The 12,575-nt window shown below is 40.6% G+C and overlaps 1 protein-coding gene across 1 annotated transcript; it reads left to right on the forward strand.

Moving 5' to 3' along the window:
• Positions 1 to 6,602: 6,602 nt before the first annotated feature.
• On the forward strand, positions 6,603 to 10,711 carry b3gnt7 (UDP-GlcNAc:betaGal beta-1,3-N-acetylglucosaminyltransferase 7). The gene is made up of 2 exons (XM_068707496.1): positions 6,603 to 6,859; positions 8,141 to 10,711. Coding segments are annotated over exons 1-2 (1,257 nt in total). The 5' UTR covers positions 6,603 to 6,857; the 3' UTR covers positions 9,396 to 10,711.
• The last annotated feature ends 1,864 nt before the right edge of the window (positions 10,712 to 12,575 follow it).

Consider the following 12,575-nt stretch of genomic DNA (forward strand, 5'->3'; position numbering starts at 1 on the left):
CAAAACTGCTGTTCATTCTCAGCACACAAATGCAATGTAGTTAAAGACTTGGGTGGAATGAGTAAGAGTAATGATCTATGGTGACGTGACATTGCTGGCAGCAACTTTCCCTCTCTGCTTTCAGGTATGCACTGATGAAGGTCATAAAAAAGGAAAGGAAGGAATGAGAAAGGTGTGTTAAAAAAAAAGAAGCAAAAAATGGAACAGAATAGAGTTCGTCCCTGTTTCACACTCTTTCAAAACAGATCTTCTAGACGCTCTCCATACTGTTCATCACACTAACATTGACGAAATGCACTCCAAAAGACCCCTGCTACTTGTCACAACCAGACTTAATTTAGTGATCCTGTTGTTTAGAGGGAAAGCCATCTTCTGCCCTCTTCTCTCAAAACAGGCAGTGAAAGTGTTGTGTGTGTGTGTGTGTGTGTGTGTGTGTGTGTGTGCGTGCCCTCCTGGTGTTCTCCCAGGTGTGTTGCATCAGTGACTGATTACAAGTCAACCTTCCCCCCTATGGGTGACATCAGTGCTGATACGCACAGGTGTAAATAATAAAATTAATGATAGACAAATTTTACTGAGCTGCTTCAGTTTCAGGCTCCTGGTATTGTGCATGCTGAATCACTGTCACACTGTTATGACTTACTGAGACACCTGATTGGGTTAATGTTAAATCGTTAATATCATTAGTAACACCTGTGCTTTTCCTGTTATGACAAGTGCAAATGTCTTCAAACAGATGTCCTACTAAAAGACTTACTGTATATAACAAGTAACTACAAGTTAAGTTCCTGTGATTAAGATGTTAACACCTAGCCAGGACTTAACTTAATAACACACAGATATATGTAAAGGCTGCGGGATTGATGTATCGCTAGTCTTTCTAACTTTCACGTGTGGTCCCCTGAGGCATGACATGTTCAGCGATTAATACTGTGTGGACGCTGCCGGTGAGCAGCAGCACAATGCGAGGAAACAGGCCGCACATGACGGGGTGACGCACTTGTAGCCAGGTGGCCATGTAACCCTGAGCTCCAGCCACGCCGCTGCTGTCCAGCTGTAACGGCGACAGAGAGGAAGCTGCTGCAAATCTATCAAAACAAAATGTGGATAACAACTCGGCATGGGGCTTACAGATATGGAAAAATCATCAAACAGTTACTAAGGCTTTTATAACACTGAAGAGATTTCCAGTGAGTGCAGGGAAACACAGTTCAACCCCATGGCATATCTGATTTGCCATTTCAGCTTTAAAAGGCTGTATTAAAACAAGTTGTAATGTAATCCGTAACAAATCTGTCATAGCATTGAACAACTACAAATTGAGTTGGAGAAACATGGTTTAATGGGTGTCTTCTTGCAGGTAAAACATGGCAATGATTATCCAGGAACACAATAAAGATTTTCACGTCTTTTGGGTTTCTTTATTTCTGCTTTTTAAAACCTGGGTCTTTGTAGTTTCGGCAATCACTCCCTTTGGTCATCATACCAATTTACTCATCTGAGGAAGCAACTGTCCCCTCACGGCTTTACCACAGAGTTTATTAGAATGAGCATCATGTGCTGTCAGACAAACAAATTCCAACTTTAGCCATGATGAAATTGCAAACAAAAGTGGATTTGGATTTGCATTATCAGCAAATGCAATGAGACAATTTTGAACCAAAACAGCTTTTTAAATTTGCACAGCAAGATTATGTAATAAAACCTTCTACTTTGACTTCACTTTTAAAAAAGTCTTTCAGTAACCTGGAGACTTGTTTGTGACCTGCAGTTCCTTTAAAGCTATGTTGAGAAAACTGACCACATCCTTGTATCTCTACAAATAATCTGGTGAGAAAATGTGCTCATAACGGAATGTTGAAAAACTAAGACATCCAAATCTTCAACAACAGGAGCATCCTCTGAAGAGTCCTAACTGTCATCAGGATCAGTGGCATCCATTTCAGATTTGTTTATCAGTAGACAGCCATGTGCTCCACTGATAAAAGGTGACGCCAACCAACAAATGACAGCGTTTTAGCGTCTCCGTCTCCTGAACCTCCGGTTTCCTCTTGACTGGTCCTTTTGAACGGATAGATAGAAGTGACCCCCATAGCTTCCCTTTTGTTGTAAACACTTGAAGCTGCGTGTCTTTCCTTCCAGGTTCATTAAAAAGACATCATTGCATATCGACAGAAGGCATTCTTGTTCAAAAACAAGCTTTTGTCAAAGTTAAATAGGGTTCTCATCAAACAGACCAAAGACTAAAGCTTATTTGGAATTCACCATTCACAGTTTTGACCTTCTCAGGAATGTCCTCACAAACTATCCATTAACTTTTAGCATGAATGCCCGTACACTTTTTCTGTGCGCACACACTCCAACAAACCTAAACTGTGGGTTTGCATGCTTTATGGGAAACAGTAAATGTCCGTCTAAGGCTGTTGATTCTTGAACAGGAAGGGGATAACAGATTAATCACTGTCACAGATGACAGCTGCATCGGTTTAACAGCGAGCCACGCTGGTTGCTTTCCTCTGGGATTTCCTGCATGCACCGAGGGTTTATTGTCTGTGACGACACCAACGTTTCGAGAATTAAGCGTGGCAGTTGATTCTCTAAATTGAAAACAACAGTTAATAATCTAAACTCAACTCAGAGACAATTCAGAAAGGAGACGGCGCTGTCAGTTTTCTGTATCTGTGTCAGATGGATTATGCCACTGCCACGCCCCATAGGATAGTAGCTGCAGGTCCTGAGTCTATTAACTCAAAATGGGAGAAGTAATGCATACTATGATTGATTCTTTTGCCCCATAGCCACTGAAGTAAATATGTTTTATAAGCCACAAATCATCTGAACATTCTGATACCAAAATGTCATTTTTTCAGGCAAGGTGGGGGGAAGGGGGGAGGTGGACACATCAAGACAACGCTCTCTTAGGGGACAGGAAGTGAATACCATTTCAAACCATTGGCAGAGCTTGTAATGCATCGTCTTTGTTATTGAGCATCTTTGCTTCAACTGCGGTTCTCACCAACTGTCAGGTTCCTGTGGGTGTTTTCAGTCTTCCAGCCTCAGGTAGCAGTAATGAGCTTACAATGAAACGAAGAGGACACCAGACTAGGGTTAAGGCTAGGCTTGATAGTTCATACCTGACCCTGAAAACAGAAATTTATAAAACGGCCTCTGCTGATGTGGACCCCGAGAAATGAGCTCTACCTATAGTGAGTAAATGGGAGTTAAGATTATTTCGTCAATTTCTCAAATTGTTTTGATGCTGCAAGATGCCAATCACAGAGTAAACATACCAGGTTTCCCAAAATAGCATAATGTAAATCATTAATATCTTTCTTGTGACTTTGCAAAAGGACACTTCAAAACAAGTCAAAATCAGTAACGTATTTGAAACTAACTAAGGTGTGTCAGCACTTCCAAAGCCAGGAACTTTAGTCGGCAAAATCAACAAGAATTCTGCATTAAGTAATTCAATTTTTGAGTGATAAGGGGTATTTCAGATTGCCTTTATTCAACCCATAGTGGCCTCTGGTTGTTTAAAGAGGGGGCTGGTGTTTACCTATAGCCAAAGCTGACAGGGACATTCATAACACAGCCTGATCACATCGCCTTTGTTCTATCAGCCTTTTCAGAGACGAACATCCTTAGTTGACGGCTGAGTGGAAAAGAACGAGGGGGAAGAAAAAGATCCCCTCAAGCCAAGTCTTCTTCCCCGGCAGTAAATTCTTTCATGGTGACTGCGGAGTTAGCAGCCAGGGCCCCTCACTTATCTAAAGGAGGAGGGACACGTGAACTTTCTGAGCCTCGTTCATCTCAGTCACTCTTGACAGCCGTGCAGACCAAAAGGTAATCTTCACCCAAGTCCCCCAGGTGTGTTAAACCCAACAAAGGATTAGCACAGACTTCCTCTGAGCCAGAAGAAGCGGCAAAGTTTTCTGTTTCTTCGTAACAGTCTATTTTTCTTACCACCCCTAACCCTCCGGCCCACCTTGACTTCCTCATACTTGCATAAACCACACCAAAAGGTGAAAGGGAGCAGTTGATTGGGATAGTACCAAGGTCGAGAAACCCAGGGAAGGACATGGGTGGGTCATATAGTGTCATTTCACCTGTTGACGATAAAGATTTCACAACTCTGCTATCGTTCCCCTGGAAGCAGAAGGTAATATATTATGTGACGGAAAGGTTTCATGAGATAGGGAACACTTCTATAGCCTTTGGTAATCATTAACCTTCTCATAGTTTGGCTTTGATCCTTAGGCAAGCATTTTGAGAACATAAAAAAACAATGCTATGAGGAAGCAATGTTAGATATGCCGGCAGTAGCAGTTGCAGTTGAAAATTGTAATGTCATTGAGTTTTGACATTTGTCAACAAAGCTCAACTTATAGAAGATAAATTTAAACTTTAACATGGAAATCAACAAAACTGTAGTTACTTGGTCATATCCTGACACTAGCCACATGTGAAATTGAGTCACTGTGCTCTTAGGACTTAGTTTTCCTTTGCTGATGCCTCTGTTAGACATCAGTGACAAACGCTGCCTCTCCAGCCAAGGGAAAGATGAGGGGCCGTGGTATCCATCACCACCTCACTCGTCTGCAGCACTTGCAGAGCCTGAATCCACAGAGAGGAAAAAAACAACCAAAACGGGAAAAAACACTACCAGCAGGCAACAGGATGCACATGGCCCTGAGAAGGATGGCTGGTTGGATCCAGGAAATGGAGAGAGAAGGAGAGGAAGGAGAAAATTTGGATCGCAGCTGTGTTCAGATTGAAAAAATCCTGTTTTGAAGCACAGAGAGACATTGTGTTGTTCTTTTCCCAGACCATAAAGGGGTGGAAGAGCACAGTTTGCCACAACAAGGGTTAAGTGCGGTTGTGGTGGTGACAGTTGTGCAATCCGCAATTCACCCATCACCAGTCCTCATTTGTTTTCAAGTCTGAGAGACCACAAGAGTGAAAATCCACAAGAGTGAAACTCAAACATCAACAACATTTGTTTACATTGCACTACTCATATTTTGGTGCGATTTCTCAGATTGTACCATTTAAGAGAAAGCGAAACTTAGTCTTGCTTTTGATTTTCAGTAAATGTAGATACGATCTGTAAGTCATATTGCAGGAATGCATTAATCAAAACCCTAAACTTATCTTGACAACTGTTTCCAACAGCCTGGCTATAAAAATGACACATCAAATGACATGTCACTTTTATAGGCTGTCAACTATTTGAAATCCTTTGTTATACAATGTCTGTGAAAGGCCGGGGCGCTGATAAAAACCCATGGTGTTTGCTCCTTAACACCAGGACCTCTTGCTGACGTCAGTAGCATACCGGAAAGCCCACAGTGAAATATATCACTATCATAGTTAAGTGAATCATTGTGACTCTGTTAATTATTTAAGCTGTTCCTGGGGGCCAAAAGTTTTTATAAACCTAAGAAGTCACAATTCCACTTCCTTAAGTTTCCATTGTGCAGTTAAATACTTTTGACACCATTTATTTTAATACTGTATTCCTATGTGTCCATTTAATTTGTAAAACACATTGAAATAAGACTTTTTCATTGAAATAAGACTTTTTCATTTGAGGTGGCTTGGTCACTTCATATCTTTACCTTTACTTAAAGCTGTATTTGTCAAACCTGGGCCACTTGAGGGCAGAAAAACACGATGACAAACCATCACCATATCCCTGCTTATATCATTTTGTATGGTGAACATAGTAGCAAACAACTGTCTACTCACACATCCAAGACACACAAAGCAACATTACCTGAATACCTCTCCTTTTTTTGCTCTGTTTTGGTCCCCACTGTATGTCTGCAGCTGCAACACATTCTCATTCCCAACTCGTCAAATACTGCCGATTTTCTATTTGAACTTCCATGTCCACAGGAAACTTACAGTTTCCGCTTGTTACATACTGTAGATATATCATTTTTTTTAAATGCTGGTTCTTCAAAAGGTCTTTATTCACCTATGGCACACTGAATGAAAATAACAAAGTTTTCTCTTACGTAATCAGTTTTAAGTTAAATTGTTGATTTATTGATATCTGAACATCTCTGGAGAAGTAGGGTGATTTTTTAACAGTGATGCAAGTATCTTAGTGCATAACTCAGGTATACTGTACGCACAAATACATTCTTTACTTGAATATTTGCATTTACTGCCACTCATATACTTCAACTCCATCATGTCCCATGGGGAAATATTGTACTTTTTACTCCACTGCAATTTTCCGGAAGCTGTAATTGCAGAATATTTTACAAAACGGTACATTGTTATAGAATAAAGTATTAGCTCTATATAACGTGGTTCAAATAGATACACCTCAATATGCTGCGTTTACACATCACTAAACCAATGATCCAGGATGCCTAATAATCCCCCTGAGACGGAAAAATACGACTTCGACTGATGCAGGAAAAGTATGTATAGGAGAGAATGTTGACTCTGTCATGTGTAATAAGAAATGATAGAGCACCGTGCGTGTTTACTAGATCCTTTGTGTGTGTCCTTCCTATTCGCTCCTCACCACATCCTGTACGTGTATGTGATAGCTACGGAACTGCAGCCTTGCCTTTAACAAGCCGGACCTCAGCAGGAGTGAGGGCAGTCCTCGGCAGCACAGACCACACCGCGCACATCTGCATCAGCAGACACAGACACTCTCTGCTCCTCTCTATCAAAAATTCAACAAGACTTTTTCGATGGAAAGGACTTTTTTATCAATTTGTCCAACAGCCGAAGCGACATAAACTCAAGCGACTCCGGGCTCAATAATATTTATATATTTTATTGGTGTATTGTCTCCAAGCAACAGTCTCAGATCATCGAAATCACACGAGAAAATGTAAGTTTCGTTTTTAATTTTTGTAGGCAAGATTAACAATTCCACAGCATGCGTATTTCGAAATCCATCCCTGTTGGATCGTTGTTATTAAGGCATAATCTACAAATCTTAAAAAGAAGTCACTCATCAAGATTCTAACTTAAGAAAGTCCTTCTGTAAATTAAGTGAGCGCTATTTTACCTCAATTGAAGAGCTTATTATAGCACGCAAAGAAAGAATAAACAGAATAATGAGCCGTTAATGTGGTTCCAAAATTAGTCAGAATTTATCTTGCTTTTTGGTTATTTGGGGGGCGGCTCTCCTTCTTGGCCCCCTGGGAGCGTCTCTTGGGTCCTGACATGACACGTTAGAAATGTGAGAAGCTCCAGGGGTTATTACGCTTTCTAAGTAACTTCCACATAGTCTTCCAGAAGGGACACATGGTTTGATGGAAAGTGACAAGTGATACTTCACATTAAAAACTATGTGAACAACATACCTCTGCTGCATGTCATTTGTTTTAGAGCAAACGTTGTTAAGGCCATTAGAACATGCAAAGAGGAAACATCCACATTTGACTGTCTTATAATGTAACAGTGCATGAGGTGCATGCAAACAAATAGTTACAGGGTAATCACACAGTGATCATAGTACAATGTCAACATTTTCTATTACTTGCTTTGCAGTGGCTATACAAAGAAGAGCAATATATATATATATATATATATATATATATATATATATATATATATATATATATATATATATATATATATATATATATATATATATATCATGTTAACATGTGGGAACCTATTGTAATGACAATCTTTCCCTCTTTGCTTTACTGGCTGTACATGAATCAGCAAGTATTTTTTTTTTTTTTTTTAATGTCCTCTATATTATGAATACCTTTTTATTGATTTTGTTTTAACAGTTTATTTTTCCAACTCTTTGAGACAGATGCATGTGCACTAAAAAAAACGAAATTCTGGTGTTTTATTCTTACTCCTAAACCTATCGCAGTTATATTTGTTTAGAGATGGAAAAAAAGAAGAGATCTAACAACAAAACCTTCCTTTACTAATGTTTGATCCCATGTTTCAATGTCTGGCAGAGTGCATTGTTTGACAAGCTAAATGACTTCTCAATATACATAAATGTATGTGAATTCCATCAAAACGGTTCAACATGATATTAGTATGATTTCATATTTAGCTTTCCGTCTATCAGTAGGTATTTGAGTTTGATAATTTAATTTGCTAAACCTGACTGGCATCTGTGATATTTGTCTTTCCTCAGGAGGAACAACAGAGATCGCTGGAGGGTGTACAAGAGGGCGAGTGCCATGTTCTTTCTGGCTGTGGTGGCGCTGACTGTTGTCCAGAGAGGAAGTATCAATATAGGGGCTCCCTTCGAATTTGAGAGGCTGGCTCACATGGAAGCCTCCGGTGGAGCGGAGCATGGAGCTGCTCCGGAAGGTAAAACTCACTCGTTCCTGGGGATAAAAAGCTTCTGGAAGGCTAACAAACGCCAGCCAATGCCTAAAGCACGGGCCAACACGCAGGAGCCCAGGATCACTGAGGACAGCAGATCCAGAACCTGGGATGTAACCAGCTCCAACTGTAGCGCCAACCTCAACTTCTCAAGTCAGGAATGGTTCACAGGCCTGGAGGACAATTTCAAGCAGTTCATGCTTTATCGACACTGCCGCTACTTTCCCATGCTCCTTAACCACCCTGAGAAGTGCACAGGGGATGTATATTTGCTCATGGTAATAAAATCTGTGGCCACCCAGCATGACCGAAGGGAGGTCATCCGAAAAACCTGGGGCAAAGAGCAGGTGGTTGACGGCAAAAAAATAAAGCTCCTCTTCCTTCTTGGTAAACCCTCCAATGTGGCAGAGAGAGTGCACCACCAGAAGCTAGTGGAGTACGAGGACTACATCTACAGGGATATCCTCCAGTGGGACTTCCTGGATAGCTTTTTCAACCTCACACTTAAGGAGACTCACTTCCTCAAGTGGTTCCACACTTACTGCCCCAGTGTACGCTTTGTCTTCAAGGGGGACGATGACGTGTTTGTCAGCGTGGAGAACATCTTTGAGTTTCTAGAAGGCAGCAACAGTGCAACAAACCTGTTTGTGGGGGACGTGATTGTCAAGGCTAAGCCCATTCGTAAAAAGGAAAACAAATACTACATCCCCCAGGCTCTATATAATAAGTCACACTACCCTCCATATGCCGGTGGAGGGGGTTTTCTGATGGACGGGACCCTGGCAAGGAGGCTTCACTTTGTGGCAGACACCCTGGAGCTCTACCCCATCGATGACGTCTTCTTGGGCATGTGTCTGGAAGTGCTTCAGGTCACCCCTGTAAAACACAATGCCTTTAAGACGTTTGGCTTGGTGAAAAATAAGAGCAGTAAGTTGAACCGAGAACCTTGTTTCTTTAAGAGCATGATTGTGGTGCACAAGCTGCTCCCGTCGGACCTCTTGCACATGTGGAATCTGGTCAACAGTGACCTTGTCTGCTCGCAGAAAGTGGAGATCCTATAGCCTGAGCTGAGCTGTACCTCTGCGGATACTAGACTGCATGAGAGGCCCGGTATACCCTCCTTTATGTGGAGAGGGACCATAGACAATATGTAAATATTGCTGTTTCTGTGCAGTACTGCAATTTTTGGAAGAGTTTCCTCTAAAGTCAAATAAATTATACAGAGTTTGTAAAAGTTGTAGAATTGTGTATTTATATTGTCATTTTGAAGAACTCACACTGTCAGCACGCAGATTCAGAGCCAACAACGTTAAGGAGGACAGTTACTTGCTCCAAAATTACAGGCCTTCTATTCTTTGACATGTTTGTAATGGGTCTCAACCTTATCACAGCCAGACACACTGACAACATCTATCATCCTCCTTCCTTCTGGTTGGATACGGTAGAAGAATTTCTTGGGCCAGAAACCTTGTGGCAGTGAGCTGTCATCAAATCACCAATGATAGCAAACCCATTAATGTGAATACACTTCAAAAATGTAGGGCAAAAAATTATTATGAGGATCATTAGCAAACAGAACTATGAATATGTATTTATGTATGGCGCATAATGTGCATTTAAATTAGAGGGAAATTGTTTGGTTTAGTTTAATTTTGAAAATAAAAGGGCAGTTACTGTTAGTTGGTGCGCTGAAGTGTTGGGTTCAAAAGCCACTGCACATGCTGCCTAGCCTCCATTTTGGGTTTGTACTATGTGTTGCATAGTTTTACACATTTTACACATTGTCTTCACTTGGAGCAGTATGGCATGCTGCAGTGGCCTCACATCGAGTAAGAGAATGAAACAACTCTCTCTACCTCATTGATACGGGCCAAAGAAATATTTTGATTTCATCACTGATCACCTATTCTACTCTAAGTGTGACCATTATTTTCATATGTAGTACATGGAAGTAAGATTTTAATCACTTTTGATACGTAGAGGTCTTTGATTTTGGGAATGTGACTGACTTGATCTGGTAGTCTCCCACTCCTACGCTACTGGAAACAAAAAACTTGTTACATGTTGGCTGTCTGAGGATTTGAATGTGCTGATATACTTGACATGGGTTCGGTAGAGGGTTTACAATGACACTGTGAACTAAAACTATTGCTGGTACGAGTATATGACATGTTAATTTAATCCCCAATAAAAGGGGGCAAATGTGGGATGGGGGTATTTAATTTAAAGCGTCAGGTGAGCATATTAATGGGATGTTCAATGACTATATAGCTGAATGTTGTGGGTGTAGTGGGTGATGATTATGTCTAGGTAATGTAAATATATGAAAATCAAAATGTACATCCAATGTCATTTGTAAATAAAATTCTTGACAGTACATTTGTCTTTGAAAATCTGTCCTTGGATCGGTTGCTTTTGTGTTTGGCGTTATCAGCATTGAACATCTATGTGAAAATCCACATCAGGTGTTCCAACAATAGTGTCCAGTGTTGACATGTGGGTATCAGTTACGCAACTAAACGGTCAATGAAAACATAATATGCTCAAACAGTCATACAGTAATAATGGTGTACTCAAAACGAGACACATAATGTTCATTTTATCAATGTTCAGCAACTTAACTCACAAGAGTGTTCGGTGTTCTCTCTCTGCCTGTGAAAAGAAGTGAAAGAGCCGTCACTTCCGTAATTCTTACAATGTTTTAATATAAAAGGCTGCTGCATTAGAAAGTTTGCGGAACATCCTTTTTGGTGCAAACTCAAAAGAAATGTGACACAACTTATTTTGGATATGGGACTTTCTTTTTTTTTCAACCCCCAGTCTATTTTGTACTCAAAAGCAACTGTACATGCTCCCGACTCGGTGTGACATTTCACACTGTTTATGTTAAGTATACCAAGCAAAACTGCTCAGACTGATACTGCCAAGGAACAGTGAAGATACTGTTTAGAGCTTTAAGTTGGCCCAAAAAGACAAAGAGGGGCAAAACAAGACAAATACCTTCTTGTTGTTCTTCACAATCTCTTCCTGGACAAAACAAGAAAGGCGTATATAGAAACTGGAACTTCTCTGTATATTGTGTTTCATAAGGGGTGCAATTGCCAACACTGAAGATTTCTGTTGTTCTGTTCTGTTCTTATGTTAATCTGTCCTGCGTTAATCACAATGAACAAGTGACATGGAGTAAAGCTAAGCAAATGTGCTTAATCATCTCTATTATTGCAGCTTTCATTCACCAGTGTGGTCGGCCACATCGTTCACATTCAAAGATTACGTTTTTATTGAGGTTTAATGTTACAGAGACAGTTTAATTAATCAGAGCAAGGGGCAGAAGCAAGAGTAAGCAATTGGGTACTTGTTTTATGAGCAGCTGTAAGTCAATTGGTCAAATTGCCTGTTTTTCTGGGTCCTGGGGGTAAAGATATTGGCGACATAAGGGTGTGAGATTTGGGGTGACAAGTAATTTATTGGTGGAAGTGAATTCTTCAAAGAAACAAAGTGTTCCCTCCGTGAGAAGAAACCGAAATGTACTTTCATTTTGAAATTGGATTGCAACTTGTGGCAGCTTAAGAACTTTTTGTTTATTTGATAAATCCTTCCCAGATAGTGTGCACTATGAATGTCAGCTAACAGTGAGTGAAGTGCCACTGTAGTTAAACTCATTAAAAAAAAAGGTTTGATTTGAACTCCAGTTCAAACCCTTCCCAATAAATGCTCATGCCCTATACATGAAATGAATTTACACTGATAGGACTTGACAGGATAGGACAAGCAATAGTTGTATTATTCATGGGTCAATTGCAATTTCTAAATTACAAAAGTATTTTGAACTTTTTGTGCTTTAAGCAGCTCCCGAGTAAGCACATCAGGATGCACCGACTCTTAGTCAGTGATCAAGCGTGTACTGTATGTGTGTGTCTCACCCACTCCCTCAAAGCTCTGTCTGGAAAACCTGTAAGTAGAGAGGAACCTGAAACCCACAGCCAAAAGATGTGCCAGTAACAGAGTTACATTAAAGGACACACAATTGTTGCTGTACTGTCCAGGGTGAATTCTGATTTTATTTTCCCAGCGTAAAAAACACTGACTATGTGGCTGGAAGAATTAACTTGTCAACCACCAGCCAAAAGTTACTGTCATCTAGTGTAAATGTCCCACTGTAGTGAGGATATCTGACTGAATGTGAGCCCACACCCAGCTTTCCAACCGGCCTGCAGACCAGGAGCTGATTGTTTGCTGAC

This window comes from Cebidichthys violaceus, unplaced genomic scaffold (genome assembly GCF_023349555.1).
Source record: "Cebidichthys violaceus isolate CVI_PGR_0920_01 unplaced genomic scaffold, fCebVio1.0.p SCAF_13, whole genome shotgun sequence".
Taxonomy (NCBI): domain Eukaryota; kingdom Metazoa; phylum Chordata; class Actinopteri; order Perciformes; family Stichaeidae; genus Cebidichthys; species Cebidichthys violaceus.